The 22,022-nt window shown below is 39.6% G+C and overlaps 1 protein-coding gene across 5 annotated transcripts in view; it reads right to left on the bottom strand.

Moving 5' to 3' along the window:
- LOC126272043 (E3 ubiquitin-protein ligase Bre1) overlaps nt 1-22,022 on the bottom strand; it is a 263,497-nt gene that overhangs the window by 132,390 nt on the left and 109,085 nt on the right. For all 5 annotated transcript variants that reach the window (XM_049974561.1, XM_049974569.1, XM_049974584.1 and 2 more), the window contains exon 9: nt 4,633-4,890. In XM_049974561.1, the coding sequence (XP_049830518.1) occupies nt 4,633-4,890 (258 nt within the window). The remainder of the gene's footprint in view (nt 1-4,632; nt 4,891-22,022) is intronic.

The following is a 22,022-nucleotide window of genomic DNA, read 5'->3' as shown; positions in this document are numbered from 1 at the left end:
CCACCCAACGTGCTCTAGAAGGTGTAAGTCAACTACCCTGGCCAGCAAGATCTCCGGATCTGTCCCCCATTGAGCATGTTTGGAACTGGATGAAGCGTCGTCTCACGCGGTCTGCACGTCCAGCACGAACGCTGGTCCAACTGAGGCGCCAGGTGGAAATAGCATGGCAAGCCGTTCCACAGGACTACATCCAGCGTCTCTACGATCGTCTCCATGGGAGAACAGCAGCCTGCTTTGCTGCGAAAGGTGGATATACACGGTACTAGTGCCGACATTGTGCATGCTCTGTTGCCTGTGTCTATGTGCCTGTGGTTCTGTCAGTGTGATCATGTGATGTATCTGACCCCAGGAATGTGTCAATAAAGTTTCCCCTTCCTGGGACAATGAATTCACGGTGTTCTTATTTCAATTTCCAGGAGTGTAGTTACAAAACTGTACCACTAACAACAATCCCAGCACTAATGCATTTCCATATATCTGAAAACATATTTTTCTTTTCTTCTTCCTGTTAAACGACATAGTCTAAATAATGAAATAGCCTGTAATACACTTTTTGTTGTGTGTGGATCACTATATTTTTAAAAACAGCACATTTGATGCGAGCAATGAACTCACTCACAACATACTTGTTATATGATATCTCAAAAGGACTGCGCTCTTTCTATCCTGCACTAAGAATTTACGTGGACCCAGAAATACCAACCAAGTAGCCAATGCAATTACTGCAATTACAAGAATTCTGATGCAGCAAAAAAATTTATTAAATCCTCAATGGATGAGTAAACACAGTTGCACAAAGATGCAAAGAACTTTTTAGGGCATAAGGAACTTTGAAACTTCCAGGTAGATTCAAATTGTGTGCCTGAAGTTTCAAATCAGTGCCCATTCTGCCACATAGTGAAAATTTCAAGGCACAAGAACAACACGTTGATGCAATATACTATTCATATATCGTGAGCCTTCTCATTTCTGTTATTACTTGATTTATAAAAAACATCTACATTCACATGACTACCTTGCAATTTACTGGCACTCTCAACTGTTCCACTCTCCAAGGCTGTGGGAAAAACAAATATCTAAATCTTTCAGTGTAAGTTCTGATTTCTCTTATTATTGTGATCATAGATGAACATCAACAAACTATTTTCGCATTCAGAGAAGAAAGTGGGTGATTGGAATTTTGTGAAAAGATCTTGTCACACAGAGTAACACCTTTGTTTTAATCATTGCCACCCCAACTCTCATATCATACTGCAACAATTTCTCCCATTTTGTGATAATACAGAACGAAGTGCGCTTTTTTGGACTGAATGTATGTCCTTCATCAATGCTGTCTAGTAAGGATGCCATACAGCATGGCAATACTCTTGCAGAGGACGGGCAAGAGTTGTGTATGCAGTCTCTTTAGTAGACCAGTAGCGTCTTCTAAATGTCCTGCCAATATAACAGTTTTTGGTGATCCTTCCCCACAACATTTTCTATGTTCAAATTCGAGTTGATCATAATTATAATCACTGGGTATTTAGTTGAATTGATGGCCTTTGAATTTGTATGATTTACTGTCTGACCAAAATGTAATGGGCACTTTTCAGTTCTCAAGTAGGTGATCTCACACTTTTCATTATTTAGGGTCAATTCCCATTTTTCACACCATGCAGATACCATGTCTGAATCATTTTGAAATTGGTTTTGACAACTTTACAACATACTAAGTGATAGTGTCACTTGCAAACAATTCAAGAGGGATGCTCAGATTGTCTCCCAAATCCTTTATATACATTAGGAACAGGAGAGGTGCTATAACACTTCCTTGGGGAATACCAGGTGTATCCCTTCTATTTCACTTAATAACTTTCCACCATTTACTACAAACTGTAACCTTCCTGAGAGAAGAGCACGAATCAGTCATACAACTGATATGACACCCCATAGGCAAGCAATTTGATTAGATGCTGTTTGTTTGGAATGGTATCAAACGCTTTCTGGAAGTATATAATTATGGAATTAATTAATGATCCCCTGTGGATAGCACTCATTATTTAACGAGAATATAGAGCTAGTTGTGTTGTACAAGAATAATATTTTCTGAAACTGTGGTGATCGATGTATATGATCCAACATCCTACTGTGAATTAACATCAGTGATAGGGTCTGTAATTCAGCAGGTAACTCATCTTTTCTCTCTCTCTCTCTCTCTCTCTCTCTCTCTCTCTCTCTCTCTCTCTCTCTCTCTCTCTCTCTCTCTCTCTCTCGAATATTAGTGTGACCTGTGTCACATCCCAGTCTTTAGGTATGGATCTTTCATCAAGCAAGTGATTGCATCTAAGTCTGAAGCTACCATACGAGTCTACTCTGAAAGGAACCTAACTGGTACACAATTTGGACTGGAAAATTTGTCTTTATTAAGCGATTTGAGCTGTGTCGCCACATGACAATATCTACTTCTGCTTTACTCATGTTGACAACTGTTTTTGATTTGAATTCTGGAATATTTACTTTATGTACCTTGAATTCTGGAAAATTGTATTTAGTAACTCCTTGTTAGTTGTACTATCATCGGTTACATTACAATCACTGTCGTGCAGTGAAAGTGTAGATTGTGTCTTGCCACGTGAGTCCTTTACACAGGCTAGAACTCTTGATTTTCTGCCAGATTTCAAGATAGAATTTCATTGTAGAAATTATTTAAAAAATCTCACATTGAAAGCCATTCAAAATTTCAAGCTTTTGTAAAATTTCACCAGTCTAAGGAATTTTGCATTCTTTTATATTTGGCGAGCGTTTTTTGTTGCTGCTGCAGCAGTATTCGGGCCTGTTTTGTGTACCATGGGGGAACAGTCCTGTCTCTTATTAAATTATTTCCTATAAATCTCTCAATTGATGTAGGTACTACTTATTGGAATTCCAAGCCACTTTTTGGTCTACACTAACACTTAGTTCAAAGGTAATGGAAACTGTCTTTTAGGCAGTCATCAAGCAAATTTTTACCTGCTTTTTTAAGTAGATATATTTCGATTTTATTTTTGGTGGGTTAGGGTGTTACAGTATCCAGTCTCGTTACAATAACCTTGTGATCACCAATCTTCCATGATGCTCCCTATTTGCTCAGGATCATCTGTTGCCAAGAGGTCTAGCATGTTATTGTGTGTGCTGCTGAACCAGGAAGACCTTTCAATTGGCCACACAGGAAGTCCTTCATTGCTTGCCACACATTATGACAACCTCTTACTTGACCACTGGTGAGCAGTAAACCTCAGTGCATGCAGTAACAAGGGTGGCCACAGTAGCGGACTGACTGGTGACACGTATGATGGGCTGGAAGTCCCTTGGACCCCTAAGTCAAGGAACCGCCCCCCCCCCCCTCCCCCGAAAGTAGTGCTCATTGGTACCAGCTTCAAGCTGCGTCACAGATTCCAGCACCGTCTGGAAATGGGAGTGAAGGTTCACTGACTTGGCTTACATCCAAATACAAAAATCACAGTCTGTATCTGTTCTAAAGTTGGCAGAATTACACACCAAACAGTTATCCAAATGCAAGACGGCAGCTACACAAACACGTAATAATTAAACAACTAAGCACAAAAGTAGACAAAAAAAGACACTTCTAGGAAGAAGCTCATACAATAATTGACAAATGAACAACGTACACTCCTGTGGTGCTGCAAGGAGAGAAACTGCTGGCAAACCTCAGTGTCTAACAATTGTAGCTGAGTGTTCCAGCAAAAGCAAACAACTGTCATGGTATAGATGGTGAAACTATAAAATAGACAGTTATTAAAACTTTTGTATCTGGTTTTGGATTTCCTAAGTTACGAAACTTGATCAAATTTTCATAAAGTTGCAAGGGATACAGCAATGAAATAGCCTAAAAACATAGCTTTGAGAGGCAAAAACAAATTTGTGTGATACAGTATTTTAAACTATGGCTGACAATATGTGTGAGCAAAACTATGAGAAAGAGGCATACAACATGCAATAACAAAAATTAATACCAAGTTTTAACTAAGTGCTTTATGTCAGTGATAGAGTGTCAGTGGTAAGAATGACAAGACAATAAAGCAGTATCTTGTTAAATCAAAATGTGGCATTGAAAACACAGAAAATGCAACCGATTCAACATGGGATTGTACAAAATGGTTTTTTAGAAAATCAGATACACTTTTCTTTGTAGGACATGAAAGCTGTAATAGCCGTGTTGGAATAAAAGGAAAAATAAAAATGAAGCAGATTTTTAACAGTATTTTCTACCCTGTATTATCAATGAGCACAACATTTAAAAGGTAAGACAAATACTGTAAACAAGCAATTTCATTACTAAGCGTTACTCTTCTCCATAACACTAGGGCAGTGTTTTTTCATATTTACTGGTGTGCAATTGTAACCATATGCAAATACAATAAATAATGTAACAGATAAAACTCATCGACTTCTTACAACTAGATGATTACCCAGCCAAGAAATTGCCAAACTGATAAAAGACAGGATATAATTATATGTAACAACTGCAGTAGGCTGTTTAATTACACTACTAACAATTGTTTTCAAACAAATGAATTTTTACTATTTTAAAAAATAGACATTAGTTTTGTTTATATTTGCTTGCAATATCATGACATTTGAGGGACTACTTGCCTTTGGTATCTCTGCATTGGCTTCCTTGTATTTGCGCTTGTAACGGTGAACTTCACCTTTGAGTTGTTGATTGTGGTTTTGAAGTGAAGTAATTAGGTGACGCATCTCGCGATTTATCGGGCCAGTCTGTTCATTCGCTGCCAAATTTTGCTCAAATTCAATGCGTAACATCTCATATTCTTTTCGAAGTTGTGCTAGGACATCCTCCAACTGGATCACTTCAGTACGCAGCTTCTTCTGTGCCATTAACTCCTCACTCTGTATCGATAAGAAATTAAGACATTGTAGAATTGCATAACAGCTATGTCACATAAATTATAACTGATGTATGTGCAACACTTCCCAACAGAGAAATGCTGCTGATTAAGCAAAGGAATAACTGGTTTTGCACAACATATGGAAAATTTTGTACAACATATGAAAAATGAGAATTGAATAATATGAAGTGGCACTGCTCTTCGCATCCCACCGAGAGAGGTGGTGCAGTGGTTAGCACATTGGACTCGCATTCGGGAGGAGGATGGTTAATCCCATGTCCGACCATCCTGATTTAGATTTTCCGTAATTTCCCTAAATCGCTCCAGGAAAATGCCGAGATGGTTCCTTTGAAAGGGCAAGTTCGACTTCCTTCCCCGTCCTTCCCTAACCCGATGAGACGATGACTCGCTGACTCTCTTCCTCCCACACAACCTAGGTTTTCAGACTGTTTCTGACCATCCTACATAATGTCACTGAAACAATGCCCACAAAGATTTAAATCTTAACAATTCTGTCTCAAAATTTACTAGCTTACTTGAATGCATTTTCCTTTTGTTATGAGGTTCATTCAAATGAAATATGGTCTGTGCATCTACCTTTTCCTTACACGTAAGGTGGCGTCACATAATTGCGGGAATGGTGGTGCCATCTGTTGGTAGAGAGACTGACGCATGCACACCATCTGATGTTGCATAGCGCCAGTGTTGTTTCACGCTGAAGAGAAGGTGGTCACGAGGAGTGCTTCGATTTTTGGTGGCGGAGGCAGTTGGAGGCCGTGAAATGTATCGACTGATGAAGGCTGTGTACGGTGAGCACAGTCCGAGTTGTTAAAGTGTTATGGAATGACACAAACAATTCCTTGAGGGGCGCGAGCCACTGGAAGATGATGGTCATCCTGGACCACTCATCATGTCATCGCACCAGAAATGGTTGTAGAAGTGAATGCTTTAGTTTTGGACAACCACGGAATCATCATGGACAAGATCCATCGGTTACTGGGTATTAGCGTGGGCACTGCCCACACCATAATGCATCAACACATGAACTTGTGTTTGAGTCAACTGCAATGTTATCATGAGGAGGAACACAGCTTTCTGTCGCATATTGTCACAGGTCATGAAACACAATGCCCAGCGTCATCAAACCACTTCACAGAACCTTAGACGAGCCATCAAATCAATATGCCGAGGCATGTTGTTCAATGGCATTATCCTCCCACGTGATAATGCCCACCCACACACGGCCAATGCATTGAAGACAATGTTGCACCAGTTTTGGTGAGCAACTGCTGGAACATCCACTGTATAATTCCAATATTTCCCGGTGTGACTTTCATGTGTTTGGACCTCTAAAACAAGCTACTTGCGGACATTGATTTGTAATGGACAACGAAGTGTGTGACTGGGTCCAGGCCTGGATCCGACAGTAGCCTACTAGCTTCTTAAAGGATGGAATCAACTGGCTAGTGTCACAATGAGATAAATGTGCCAACAATTTCGGTGACTATATTTTATTATGTGTACTTTGTACAACTATATCTTTGAGTTAATAAAATCATTACCGTTACTTTACACTAGTGACCAGATTTCATTTGAATGCCCCTTACACAAAATATTTTCCATGTTTGACAATGTTCTCCCATATGTGACATTACTTTGGCGTCCTCACTAGAACACAACTGACATCACAAATAAAACGCAATCTCACATTCCTTGTTCAAAAGTTAATTTAAAGAGAGAGAGAGAAAGAGAGAGAGAGAGAGAGAAAGAGAGAGAGAGAGAGAGAGAGAACTGACTTTTCAATATCCTCAAGTTGCTGCTCAGTGGAAGCTGAGCAGACATTAAACAAACTCTTGTTTCCCACAGTCATTTGATTGCAGACATGAGGTTACTGATTTGATGAATTCTTGGCTCTTCTCCTTACCGCATGCTGATTCTGCACTATTGCTTCGCATTCACTATAAAAATGGAAATGATTGTGTGACATCGTTGCCTGGGAGGCCCCTTCGGGGAGTTCGGCCGCAGTATTGTAAGTCCTTTTTAGGTGACGCCCCATCGGCGACTTGCGAGTCAATGATGATGAAGGACACACAACACCCAGTCCCCCACTGGGAATCAACTTAGGGCCCCTGCGTGGTAGGCAGTGACACTACTGCTATGCTACAGAGGTGGACTGTTCACTATAAGTAAAACCCACTTAAGAAAATCATTACGAAAGATTATACATATGTATAGTCTCATTATCTGCTCCAACTGTAAATGAAATCCATTAGATACAGGCTTGGTTTACAGTACTGATAATTTCGTGCCTTGTATTATGAAGAATCATACTCACATATCTCAATGACAAACTTGAAATAAATTGTTCATAATTTCGCTCAGCTGTGGACTGAATTCTGCCACTCCATTTGATAAATTTTAAAATCACAGTAAACATCAGCTTTGTAGAATATGACTTTGCTAATAGCATATTTAATGTCACATGAGAAAACTATCTCCTTTACAATCTCCAAATAGTCTCAGTAGTTCAAAACGGCCTGAAACTCAGTTACTGATCTTATTGGTTTGGGATGCAGAGCTACTTCTTGTACTACTTGCTGATTTTTTCCGCCAATTCAATGCAACTAACATCATCTTCATCTTGAATATTATGATATTCACTTCAGGACGTAGAAATCTAAATTCTTCCACACTACATGAAAAGTATGTGTCAGAAGTAACTTTGCATATAAGTTCTTTACCTGTATACTTATATGTGGCACCATATGTACCCATTATGAGAAAGTTGTTTTTATTTGCTTCACCAGGTCTGTAAATGGTTTTATTGCATATGTATTCAGCATATTCTTCTTAAAAAGCAAATGCATTAATATAACAGACATATGAACGAGGTTTCGTAATGTCAACACGCTGAGAATTTTCAAGTCAGTATACTTTATACTTTTCAAGAAATTTCCTTATTTCTGGATCACTGGGCACCAGCAAGGGTGTGCAGGTGGGGTGAGAATGGTGGAAGCTGCCCCGAGTGAGAATTAATTTAATCTATTAGTATGAAAAAGGACTCATTTTTATGGCCTACAATACCTGGAAAATTATCACTAAGGTAAACTGAAAATATCTATTAAAAGACTTAAAATGATATAAAACATATGTAACAATGGTAGACATTATAGCAGGTTGGAAATGAAATTAGAAAAAAGAATTAATTAATTTAAATGACTAGTTTTTTATTTAAGAAATCTCATTCTTTGAAGATGTAAGGAAAATTTTTGTCTGAACTATCTTAGGGCTATTGCAGTGTATGACCCAGCAGAAATTCTCAAAGGCAAGTGAACTTCTGTTGACATAGAACACACACTCACATTTAGAAAATATTTCAACATTTCCTGAAACAACTGACACATGCACTTTTATATTTTGCTTTAGTTTCCAAACAAATCTAAAAAATTGACACTCACATACAGATATTTCATAAATGGGCATTACGTCTAGTAGATCAGTATTTTTGTTTCAGTAGCTATACCTGGTACAAATACAACGATGACGTGACAACCACAATAAGCAAATAAACCATCAATTTATCTTCAACATGTATGGAGCAAAAATGATGTGAGTTTCCTAAAGCCACATGTATTGTTCATTTCTTTCAACATTAAAAGAACTGTTGTTTCATAAACGTGTAAAAAATGAAGTAAAATCTTAAAAATGAGATCCTTGAAAAATTAAATAAAGAAAAGTATCTATATGCTGAAAAATGCAAAATTAAATTTACATTTCTATAGACAGAACATTTTGGACTTTGGTACTAGTGAACAATGTGTATCTCATAAGGAAAGAAAAATTACTCGTCAACAAACTCGGGACATTACTAATAAGCTGTAATAAAATTATCTAAGCTGCAACTGACTGAGTGACAAAATTGTTACATATATACCTACACATTCCACAAGCCACTATGTGGTGCATGGCGAAGGGGGTAACTTATACCAGTACTAGTCAATCCCTTTCCTATTTCACTCACAAATGGAGAGAGGGAAAATGATTTGTCTATACGCCACTGTGCAAATCCCAGTTTCTTATCTCGTCCTCATGAGAATGAACATTTGCAGCAGTAGAATCTTCCTGCAGACAGTGTTTCAGAAAGACATCATCATCTTCCCTCCATGGATTCCCTTGCGAGTTCACCAAGCATTTCTGGAATACCTGTGGGCTGACTGAACCTACAGCTTAGAAATCCAACAACATGGCTCTTAATTGCTTTGGTATAATCCTTCAATCCACCTCCATGGTGATCACAACAGTCGAGCAATGTTGAAGAATGGGTCAGATTAGTTATAGATGAGATACTTTCCTAAAATGTTACCAATAAACTGAAATCAAACATTCGCCTGCTGTGGTCCTGACATGTTCATTTCATCTAATACTGCTCTAAAGTGTTACACCAAGATATTTAATCAATCTGACTGCCAAGCAGCACGCTGCTAATACTGTATTCAAACATTACATAATTGTTTTTCCTACCCATCTGCATTAACTTACATTATTCTACTTCAAGCAATCTGCCATTCATATTGTCCCATATACAATAGCATCATCAGCCAACTGTCACAGATTGCAGCTGCCATATCATTTATGTATACAGATAATAACAGCCATCCGCTGATACTCTTCCCTCTCATGAGCATTTACTGTCCTGTATAAAGTACTGAGTTCTATAACTTGAGAAGTCTTCAAAGCCACTCACATATCTGAGAACTTACTTCATAAGCTCTGAGCTTCATTAACAGTCTGCAGTGGAGTTCTGTGTTGGAACACTTTCTGGAAATATAGGAATATGGAAACTTCCTGTCACTCTTCATTCATGGTTTGCTTGATATTGTGTAAGGAAAGTGCAAACTTAAGTTTCGCACTGGAAATGCTTTCTAAACCTGTGCTCATTTGCGGACTGATGCTTTTCTCATAACTTAGAATATACTCAAGAAATATGCAGCAAACCAACGTGAACAATACTGAAGCATAATTTTGCATGTCCATTCTTTTACCCTTCTTATATACACGAATCACCTGAACTTTTTCCATTCACTTGGGGCTTTGCACTGGGTGAGAAACACGATAAGTACAAGCTCAGTCAGGGCCCACTGCCAACAACTACGCTTTGTAAAACCAAACCTTGCAGCTTATTTATTTTTGACTGTTTCAGATGTTTCTCAGTGCCAGGGATGCCTTTATCTACATGCTCCATGAGGGAGTCTGTGGAGCAGTCAAACGATGGTAGTTCTTTACAATCCTACTGTATGAATGTTCCCCCACCCCAACGCAGAATTTAAAACTTTACCTTTACCTTACCTTCTGTTGTCTTCTACTCCCACAACAGACTGGTCAACAACTGACTAATAGAAGCCTTTGACTCACTTAGTAATTTTACAGAGGACCAGAACTTTCTTGGGTTCTTGAAAAGATTTTTCCCTACAGTATGACAGTAGAAGTTTTGTATGCTTCACATAGCAATTTCTATACAAACAGACGAATTCCAACACACTTGTCCCTGTCTACATTTCTGTTCTTTTCCGAAATGACAGGGCAACAGTATTATCCAAATTTTGCTACTTAACTATGGTGTCCCTAAACCACTTAACTCTGCACATACTTTTCCCATTAAGTAGATATCCATGGTGAGAGTTCCATATTGGAACCATTGCCTTCCTAGGGAACGGAGTAGCCCACTTCCCATGTCCCTACATGTTCACATCTTCATAAACCTCAAATGACTATCAGTGTAACAAAAAAGTTGCAGGACAAACCACCTTCAAGAAAAGCTTACTCCATTAATAATGCTTAACAGCTATTGGGCACTAATTTACAGTAATATTTTTTACATATATTTCTTTTATTTTGCAGAAGGCTGTTGTTCTGTGCTGTGCACCTATTGATCAATAGTTTTTGCTAGATGTAGGAAGTCGCTCTCTTTGGAGCTCCAGTACACTCTTGATTATCTGACTTAATGTGGCATAAGGTCAGACTGGATAACAAGAAAGCAGGACAGACCAGAGTTCTGCTCTATACATTCTCTCTTCCAACCCCAGCCTTACCATTCAAAATGCCCTTTTGTATATTACTCCCCAGTTTCTGAGTTCTTTCATAGTCCATGCTAGTTCTTAGTGTTTGTTCTGTACACTGTGCAACCTTCAAAAATTATTAAACATAAAATGATGTGAAATGTAAAGTATGAATGTATAACACACATCTGAAAAGCCAGGTCTAACAGCAAAGGTGAAATTTACAAGTCTGAGATTTTTAAAAAGTCTTTGATAGGTGAATGTTTGCCACACTGTTTGCCACCTTTAGCCCTCTTCCATGCTGCAATACCCCACCACTTACGCAAACAGATAATTTAGCTGGCATTGTTACCCCCTCCTCACAATTGTATTACATTGTCTTGAACCCTTCCAAATGTGGGACAAGATGTCTCCTGCCATCTAAGTTTGATTTCTCCTCCTGTGTTGGTTCTCCTGCATCACCATTTCCAAAATATCATTTTCAGTTAGTTCATCAACTGCATCACTTTCCATCCATTCTGTGATGCCCTCTTCATCAACCTTCTCGCAGCCCGGTACATTTTAGAACAAGGATATGAAATCACTGTTTCTATGTGACTTCAATTTTACACATGGATTCAAAGTTAAAATGTCCACCTTAAAATGGTTGAAAGCAATTTTCCAAGATATCACCACATGATACATTCTGAATCTCTTCTCATGCTTCTGCCAATCACCGTATGATGTCTAGCAAATCATTCCTCTTCAGAATGGTTGCACAGTCTTCATTATTATCAGTTGCTGATATCAGTGAATTAAGAAAACAGTGATGATACTACTACTTTAGCATTTCAAGGATGCCGTGGTTCAGTGGTCAACAAAGAGCAGTGGCATTTGGTGGTATGAATAATGCTTTGATAACTCCATCTCTGTGTTTGCCACTGGCAGGAAGCAAAGGCACATTATCAAGAACCAGCAGAACGTTCTTTGGAAAATTATTGTCTTTCAAATTTACACACCACAATTGAATTATTTGAATGGGATAGAAATTGGTAGGTGTGATGTATACGTAAAGACAAACAAATGATTACAGTTTCAGAAGAACTGGTTCATTTACTCACGAAATGAGCAAGTCAATAACATATTGGCCCAGCTTTTGCCCTTATGCAAGCAGTTATTTGACAGAGTTTGCCAATGTCCTCCTGAGGGGTACTGTACCAAATTCTGTCCAACTGGCATGTTAGATCATCAAAATCATGAGTTGGGGGGCCCTGCCCATAATGCTCCAAAATTCTCAATTAGTAAGGCATCCTGCAACCTTGGTGGTCAAGACAGCATTTGCCAAGAACAAAGACAAGCAGTAGGAACTCTTGCTGTGAGCAGGTGGGCAATATCTTGCTGAAATGTAAGCCAAGGGTGGTTTGGCATGAAGGGCAACAAAATGAGGCATAGAATATCGTTAATGGATCCATCAATGGCTGGCACATCTCTAGACATGCCTTTGCTCGTCATCGGATTCAATTCAAAACAGTACTCATCAGTGAAGACAATTCTACTTCAATGAGATTCCGGGCCGAAGAGGTGCCTGGAGACGCACCAGACAGTGATGAGATACCAACCTGACTACAGCTCACCATACAGCCCCACAACTAGGACTGATGGTCTGAGGTGCTCATTCTTTTTCTACATCTACATCTTCATTTCATAGCAGGACCCCACTGGTTGTCATCTGTGGCACACTTACAACACACTGGTATGTCAATGATATTCTACACCCCATTTTGTTGCCCTTCATGGTAAGCCATCCTGGGCTTACACTTGAGCAAGATAATGCCTACCTGTAGATGGTGAGAGTTTCTACTGATTTAACTGCAGTATTTCAAAAGAGAAATGCCTTCTGCATGCTGCACACGAGAAAGACTTCTGTAGTTTATATACAGTTGCTGCAAAAATGGCCACCACAAGAAATTTGTTTCTAATACTTATCTTGGTGCTCGCCAAGCCCTACCGTGGACAGCAAGATCATTGAATCTCTCCTCAATCGAGAATGTCTGGAACATTATGAAACGGTTCTCCAACACCTCAGGATTTTAATGATATAATGCACCAGTTGGACAGAATTTGGCATGATATCACCTAAGATAACATTCAATAACTCTATCAATTAATGCTTTCATAAAGACAAAAGCTGGACAATAGTGTTACAGACTTTCTCAATTCTTGATGCTTATTCTCTTGAATAAATCATTAAATTTTTCTGAAATTGTAATCACTTGTTTATCAGTATGCACACATCACGACTACTGATTTTGAACCCATTTGGATAATTCCTTCTTGGTGCACAGTTAAAAAACAACCTAAATATATTTCTCTGTATCTGATATGAATGCTCGTTTTGGAAACACGTTTTAAGGATTTCTGAATTCATTCATACCTTCTTTTGACAAGTAGATGTAGGGGCAGTGTTTCACGATTTTTCAGGTTTCTGAAAGCTCTAGGTTTCAATGACTTCCCTAGTAATGTAAGCCTAAGCTTGTGGTTGCCAGATGCATTATTGCAAGCCAATTCAGTAACTCGTTTTTTACTTTTCTGGTATCTGGGTGAAGCAGCTTCCATTTCTGAAGCAAGTGTTTTCATAGCGAACATCTTTTAATTTAAAGCACTCTCACTGCAACTGTAGAACTGTTTTCCATAAACTACCTCCTCATCAATGAACTTTGAAAGGTAAGTCTTTAAACAATGCCACAGCCTTTTTGTTGGAGAATAAAGCCTTTCCACTAATTGTAATGTGGCGAAATGGCAAGGCTTTTTCCTGCAGTATTGGCCCAGTACTGAACAAATCTCTCTCTTTTAAATGTTCATGCCATAAAAATAAAGCTTCCTCAGCTCCATGTTCACTAGCTTAGTAAGCACACCATCTTTCAATTTAAGCTTGATTTTTCGGCTCTGTCTCCAACGGTACTGTTTCCTATCCAATAATTCTAAAACAATAGTTTTGGCTGCTACCCCAGAATCCAGTCACATCACAATGTATATTTTCTGATCTACAGGCATTGCAAGTGTTTCCCCCCTCCCCCCTGACCCCCGCCCTCATTTATCACCCATTTTGGACACACTGGTTGAAGCACAAAGTACCACAAAAGACAACACACATACTTTGGATGCTTGCATCCAACTCAAGAAACAAAGAACACAGGTTTGCCAACTGAGCTGCTCTCTACTTGTTTTCGTTGCTGTTTGTAAGTGCTGGAAGAGGGCCTCTACGCACCATTTGTTGAAAAGTGGTTCTTGTAATTTATTCAATATTAACAATACAGGATGTACTTTATAACTGTGACTCCAGATGTGCTAGCAACACAGAAATGAGACAATACATTTTGAAACGCAACACAGCATTGTAGCCTGCACCAGGTTGCTAAAGCTTTGAAAAAAATTGGTATGTTCAACAATTTAATCCTCATTTTATCTAGGACAAGTACTGTTAGAATATTAATTAAGTAGGCTGGATTATACAGAACAGATAGTACGGAGATTGGATAGTCACAAGCTGTATAGTTCACAGTCAAATGTTCTGCTAACCTATGTGATCTGACAGTGGGTGGCTATCGTTGAGTAACTGTTGTACAACTGCCTTTGTTTCATTAATTTTATAATCACTACTGCCAGTAAGCACCACACTTGAGCATGGAAGTCACTATAATGTGCAATCACAAAACTCAATTTGTGAAGCGAGTGTGTGTTATCAACTGTTAAAGAAGTTCTCTCAATTCTTTAATAGTCAAAAGTGAGCTGTAAGTCAGCAGTGGTGTATAAATGAGATTGACTTCAAATTTTGTGCATTGTTGTGTGTAAAAATATAGTGAAGAGAGTGCATAAAATTACCAAATTTGTAAGTTTACAATAATTCATAAAAGGATGAAAACCAAAAACGAAAGTGGGTGGAATCAAAAAATATACCACCTGTCATCAAATATCACAAGAAAATGGCAAGTTAAACTCTAGCATCTCAAAAGTCAGTTTACACTAGCTGTCATGTGCCATCACATAAAGTCACAGCAAGTCAAAACATTCCACAATGCATTGTTAATGGCGGCATTTACACTGGCCATCACGTCACAGCACTGTTAAGGTTTCTCAGGAACAAAGTTTTGACAGGTGATGTAGCTGCCCATTGATCACATGTCAGTTATTATTCTACATCTTTGTTAGTCGTTCTTTGCAAGACTGAAAACAGATGAAGACAGCCATGCAAGCTGAGATTCTGTGACTTGATGTAACATGACTTCATGATGCCTTGAAAATAACAGTCATTGTACTGAATGGAGAAAAAGCAGGCCTATCGAGTACCTTTGCTGGCTTCAAGCACTTTGATGAAAAGATCAGTATTTCCTATGTCTGAAATTACACTGGACAAAATCTTATGGGATCTGCTTGAATTATAATTCCGAGAATGACAGATAGCGTATAGTGAACTTTTTGATTGAACTGGCTGTAATAATATCCAAGGTTGGCATATTCTAAAGCGGTTAAAGGCATGCTTTGTAAGCTGCTTGTGCTTTTCCTGTCACATATAAGGCATGACAATCATCATGACACATTCATAGCCCACCCATTCAAATCTGTAAAAATGCATAAGAATTCCAAATGACACAGAAACAATTGAAAAGAAAATAAATTTTGATAACTAAGAGTACAGAAGAACTAGACCGTGAGATTCTTGAAAAATTAGTACAAACAAATTCGTCAGTTGTTTCTTGCATATTGTTTTGTGCATTACATGATGTTCCTTTAAGAGGAAAAATCAATTCAAATGCTGTTTTTGATGATTGAGTGTCAGATGACAAAACAATGAAAACATTCAAAAAGTGACCCTACAATGATACCTACATTTCTTTTCAAACTGAAAAGATTTCCATTCTGAAATTGTACAGTACTATATTATCCTACAGGCTGTGCATGAGCACAAACCCAACCTAGTTTCCACAGAAATCAACTTGAAGTTTGAAGTAGTGGTTCAAAAGTGCACAATCTGGGAAACATGAAGCATACAAAATTTTAAATGGCAGGAAAACAATTGCTTGAGAGAATAGGACTTACAAAAGTACCAAGGACAGGGAAACAAAAGATTTGGAAACATAACAATACTTTTAACAAAACACCCATCATTATGCTTACAATATGCAATAAACAACTGTCAGGCAATCATATGATTGCACCTGCAAAATCAAGCAGCCTGCCAGAGATAGTGTCGCTAAACGTGTTTTTTGTTTTGATTCCCTAAATCAGAACAACAGTCATACAAAAATTGGAAGGGGAGCGGTAGTAAGGGTCAAACACAAGCCAAAGGCTGGGAAGTCTCATGTGCTATCATCTACACTATGAGAACTGACACTAATCGTATCTGGCAGACTTACTGAAATCTTCATGTCTTTGTGTGCAACAGCAATGGCTAACTTCAATGCTAGAGCTATAGCTAGAGTTAGAGTTAGAGTTAGAGAGAGAGAGAGAGAGTTGTTTATAACGCAGACCAGGTAAACAATGGGTGAAAATTGTAAAGCTGATGGCCACACCCTCAGAACTCCTAAACACATGGATGGGGAAAATGTTTTGCTACTACTGTCGTACAAACTCCTGACTAAATTAATCTGCTTGTTACAGATTATGTTCGTCGATACAAGAGTCCTTACTTATTGGCTCATGTAGAATACACTGTTTTCTGCGGTACTTTCCGTACCAGTAACACTTTCTTAAGTTAACTGTTGACTGCAACAATTCACTGGATACTTTGTAAATTGCATTGAATGCTGCATCTAGAGTGTCATTTTGAATAACTTTTTAAAAGCTATCTGCAACTCGGATCGTAGCATTTTTAATATAACCCAGATACAGCACATACTTCACTCCCAAATGCAAAATTTGTCATTACATTAGTAACTTAATTTTTGTACCAAAAGATTTGTTCTAAGGCTACTCTAATTGTTGGTACAATAGTGTCTTTTTAACCCACTGTTTCAGCAAATTTCTATTAACTGCCTTTCCTTTGACAGAGCAACACAAAAGAAAGTAAATATGCAAGATGTCTCACATAGGGTTTTAGACTGTTTGTACTTTAGAGGAAGTATTAATGATAACTTGATATATTTGTGACAATATGGTGTTTCCATCAATAGTGTGTGTAGCCACTTGTTTATTTTCAGTTGTCAGTAACAATATGTAAATAATAATATGCCTGGAAACTTGTTCAGTGGAGTAAAGGAAGTGGATTTTACCCTAAATTTTTACTAGAAACTTGAAATAAATGCAGAGACGATGGCTGACAGGGTTTGACACTGCGACACCGTCATGTATAAGAATAAATGATATTATGCAACAAATCAAAGTGAAGGAAGTGTTTGTGAGCTGAAGCAGACTGGGGGGAAATCAGTAACAAACGAAACAGGAGTGGAGACAGTGGTACAATCTTTCACAAGATCCCCAAATTTGTCCCTATGGCAGGCTGTGTATTAATCGGGTGTAAGAAACGCAACTGTTCACTGTATTTTAAAGCAAGCAAAGTGGAAACCCTACATTCCCAGGTTGCTTCACCTGATGAATGAGGGCGATTTGGATAGGCATCTTGAATTTTGTGAAAGGATCTGCGATAATGAACATATGTCATTGTCTCATCTAATGTGGTGATGTATAAATTGGATGGAGGCTAGGGCAGGGAGGGAGAGGGATACTAGGGCAGGGTGGCGATCAGTGCAGTGTGCAAGGCGACAAGAGAAACACAGGAACGAAATGAAAGAAGGAAGGACATTGCACTGTCCACCACTCCTACCCTACTATCCATCTCCCTCCCCGCCCAAATTTCCAGCCTCCTCCTAATCCCCACCCAATTGCCACTCTTTCCTTTTCACAATATTGTGTAATTCATCATTTTGCTTCAAAGAAAGCAAAATTTCTTCACTTCATTTGCTATGTGGTGCCCAATTTAGCTGCTCCTCAATATTTTCATTTTGCTCAAGTTTACCCGCAATCCATATTCTGTGCTCAGTAAATTGTTAATTGCATTCCAAAGCCCTGTAGTGCTTCCAACTTTCACAGAAGACAGCAATGTCCACAATGAATATTATCACTGATATATTTTCACTATGGATTTTAAAATCACTTGTGCTACTTTTTTCTTTCCTTCATTACATTTTTGATACTAGAAGAGAACGGCTGCACCCCACCTTATGTCCATTTTACTGCGACTATTTCTCTCTTGGTCTTCCATCCCTATTGCTCCCTCTTGGTTCTTATATGTATAGTATATTAACAGCATTTCCCTGCAGTGTATATCTACTTCTTTGATGATTTCAAACTTCTTGCAGCATTTTACTTTTCTTCTTAAGTCTTGCTTACATTACATGCAGCATCAGAAATACTTCTACAATTTTTTTTTTGTTTCCTGCAGTAAAATGGTCCTCATCTAACAAATCCTGAATTCTCAATTATTGATAAAATTATTTAATTTGATAGATAAAAAATCTACTCACTAAGCGGCGGCAGAACACATACATAAGAGACTTTTGTGATTGGCAAGCTTTTGGAGGCAGTGGCTCCTTCTTCGTGCTAAAGGGTGAAGGAAAAGGACTGGAGAAGTCTAGGAAAAGGGGTAAATTTGGGAAAGTCACCAAAAACTGCAGGTCCTTCCTTCTCATCCTGTATGGTATAATCTCCCCTGATCCATAGTTCTGGGTGACTTTCCCTAAATCTATCCTAATTCCAAGACCTCTCCAGTCTTTGGCCATAGGGCCAGGTTCCGACCAGTTACCCTGCTAGTTTCCGATAAATAATGCACAACAATATCTCTAATGCTGAGATGACTAGGTCTTTATTCGTTCATTTGGCAATTACTACAGGGCGTCTTTTAGACGCAGTGCACATCAACGGAAGACTCGCGCGAAAACGAATAAGTGACTTATTGACTGGTTACTCAAGAACAAAGTATAAAAGAAGATACTTAAGAACTAACATGGTGAACACAAGAACAAAAAAAAAACATATACAAAGAATAAACAGCACGAAGTAACAGACACCGTTTCTGGCGACCAGCAGAAACTAATTTATAAGCGCAAAAATTAAATACTTGCGATATGCCACACGGGTGATGCACTCATGAACCGAACTGCTCTCTGCTGCACTGCTAATTGTGGTCCCTACAACAGCCTCCTCAGCGGAAGCGGAGTGCCATCCAGGAAGCGCACCGGGAAGTGGACGCGCCGACCAGACCTCGTGGTGCGCTGGTCCCCTGGTGCTGACATCTTGGTCAGCAGTGATGCTGGAGCTGCTGTTGCCAGGCCAGGTTTTGAGCGAAGTTGTGTTCTCCGTGTCTCAGTGGGGGGTAGCTCGTTAAAGACGTAGGCCGGTTTGACCCTATCAATTTTAACAGAGGCTCGTTTTCTATTCACAAGAATATCCAGGGTATGACCTCCACTACTGATGATTTAATGTGGCCTAGTGTTAGGTGCCTGCAGGGTCGGTCTTACGCCATCAGTTTGTAACATAATGCGAGTGCATGTCCTGGTATCTTTGTGCCTAGATGGTTGCGGACGTCAGATTTTCCTGACATGATCATGAAGGTGACTGATGCAGGTAGACAGTTCTATATCAGGTTGTAGTGTCACATTTATAAATTCGCCCGGCAGTTGTAATGACTCTCCATACAATAGTTCTGCAGAGAAACTGTCTAGATATGGCTTATGTAAGTTTTGTAAGCCAAGCAGGGCCATTGGGAGAGCTTCTGTCCACCTGGCAACGTGGTACATCAGGGCTGCTTTCAAAGTGCAGCGCCAACACTCTTCATGCCACTAATGGCCAGGTGGTTGCTGGTTGTGTTGTGGTGGCTCATCCTACAGAACGCTGTTAGCTTTGCGGACAAATCAGATTCAAATTGTTTACCACTATCTGTGGTGATGTGCAGAGGAAAGCCAAGTCATGACACCCAGTTTACTGTGAAGGTATAAGCCAAGGTTTCTGCCAAGACATTTTCCACTGGGCCCACTTCTGGCCAACACGTGAATCAGTCAATCATCGTCAGCAAATATCGATGGCCGTTTGAATATGGTAACGGTCTCACGACGTTTATGTGTACATGCGTAAAATGGATGGTGGTTTCAGGAAAGTTTTCGATAGATGCATGCACGTGCCGGCTGACCTTACTGCACTGACACTGTATACAACATCTGGTCCACTCACAGCAGTCTCTTCATGCCTGGCCAAACAAAATGAGCTGAGATTAGGCTTCTTGTAGTTCATGCTCCAGGATGGCACAGGTTGTACAAAGATGAAAACGCATTTTTCCTGATTCTTGCGGGTAAAAACGGTTGTGATTTGACTGTGGACACATCACAGTAAAACTTGATGCCTGTACCAGGAATGCTGACTAACTGCAGATTCAATGTAAACTTTTTTTCCTACAACAGCTCTTGTAGTTCCGGGTCTGTAAATTGTGCTTCTGTGAATTCCGTGTAGTCTATGGTGGAGACACTGCTGACGTAGGAAAGACAATCCACTACTATAGTCTCGATCCCGGATATATGCTGGATGTTCCTGCTGAACTGCGCGATATACAGTAATTGGTTGCGCTGCCTCTGAACAGTTAATATTGTACAGTCAAAAGGCATACGTCAATGGCTTATGATCTGCAAATATGATGAACTCGTGGACCTCGAGCTAAGGATGGAAATATTTGATTGCCTCGTATATCGCTAAAATTTCTCAATCATAGGCACTCCACTTACGTTGAGATGGTGTCATTGTTGTATTGCTGCAACGCTGCACCCACAGCTGTCTGGCTTACATCTACAACCAACGCTAACCGTGCACTTCGCTCAGGACGTGCCAACAAAGCAGTGTCCGCTATTGCTTGTTTAGCCCATTCAAATGCAGGCGGTCTGTCCACCGTATTGTCACGCTGCCTTTGCATTTCGGACCTGCCAGCACAGCCATTAATGGTTCCTGAGTATCTGCTGCATGAGGTAAATGTCTGCAGCAGGAATCCCACATTCCCAAAAATCGTGACAACTCCTTATATGTAGATAAAGTGGAAGGCACCCTACAGACATCACTTCCAAGTAGTGGTAGTAAGCTAGACAGAGAGATTCGGTGGCCAAGGAAATTAACTGTGGTTGACCAACAATACATTTTGCTGTGTTGAGAATGAAGCCTTATTCATCTAGCCAATTAAAAACTTGTATGAGATGCTGGCAGTGTTGTTCTGGCGCGACTGGAGATACCAATACGTCCTCAAGGTAGGCAAAACAGAATGGCAGACCTTGCAACACTGAGGCAATAAATCTCTGCCATGTCTGCACAGTGTATTTGAGGCACATAAATTTACTTTCAAACAGGCTAAATGGCAAAATTATGGCTTTCTTCGGGATGTCTTATTCGGCAATGGGTATCTGCATGTACACCTTGGCGCAGTCTAACACGCTATACAGGCTAGCACCACTCAACATGTAGTCGTAATTGCGGAACTGCATAACGATTGGGCACTGTACAGGTGTTAAGTGCTCTATAGTCCCTGCACGGATGCCATGCACCGCAATTCTTAGGCACTTGATGTAGCAACGATGACCAAGGGCTACTGGATGGTTGCACAATACCCTCTCGAATCTTTCTATCAAATATGGCCTTGGCAAAAGCTAACTGATCCAGGGCTAACCGCAAAGGTCTACGGGATAATGGCGGCCCCTTGGTGGTCTTTATATAGTGCAATGTGCTATGGTTCACTTTCTTAGGTGTACCTGGTGGTTTTGCCAGTGCCAGAAAATCCCGAAGTAAGGTGGCATACTCACTGTCTGCTGCTTCAATCAGCTTGGCAGATTAGATGGTTGCGTGGTGCCAGAATCCTGCAGCCGTCAGTCCAGTGGTTTGGTCGACCAGGTGTGTGTTGGTGATGTCAGGCAGAAGGTTGTAACGTGCCAGGAAGTGTGCTCCTATTATTGGCTTGGCAACGTTTGAGATCGTGAAATTCCACGTAAACACTCGACGAAGGCCTAAATCTAGTTCAAAACGATGTGTAGCATGCGTCGCAATAGAATTGTTTGCAGTAGATAGACAGAACAAT

Source organism: Schistocerca gregaria, chromosome 1 (genome assembly GCF_023897955.1).
Source record: "Schistocerca gregaria isolate iqSchGreg1 chromosome 1, iqSchGreg1.2, whole genome shotgun sequence".
NCBI lineage: Eukaryota > Metazoa > Arthropoda > Insecta > Orthoptera > Acrididae > Schistocerca > Schistocerca gregaria.
This window is presented reverse-complemented; position numbering and strand designations above follow the sequence as displayed.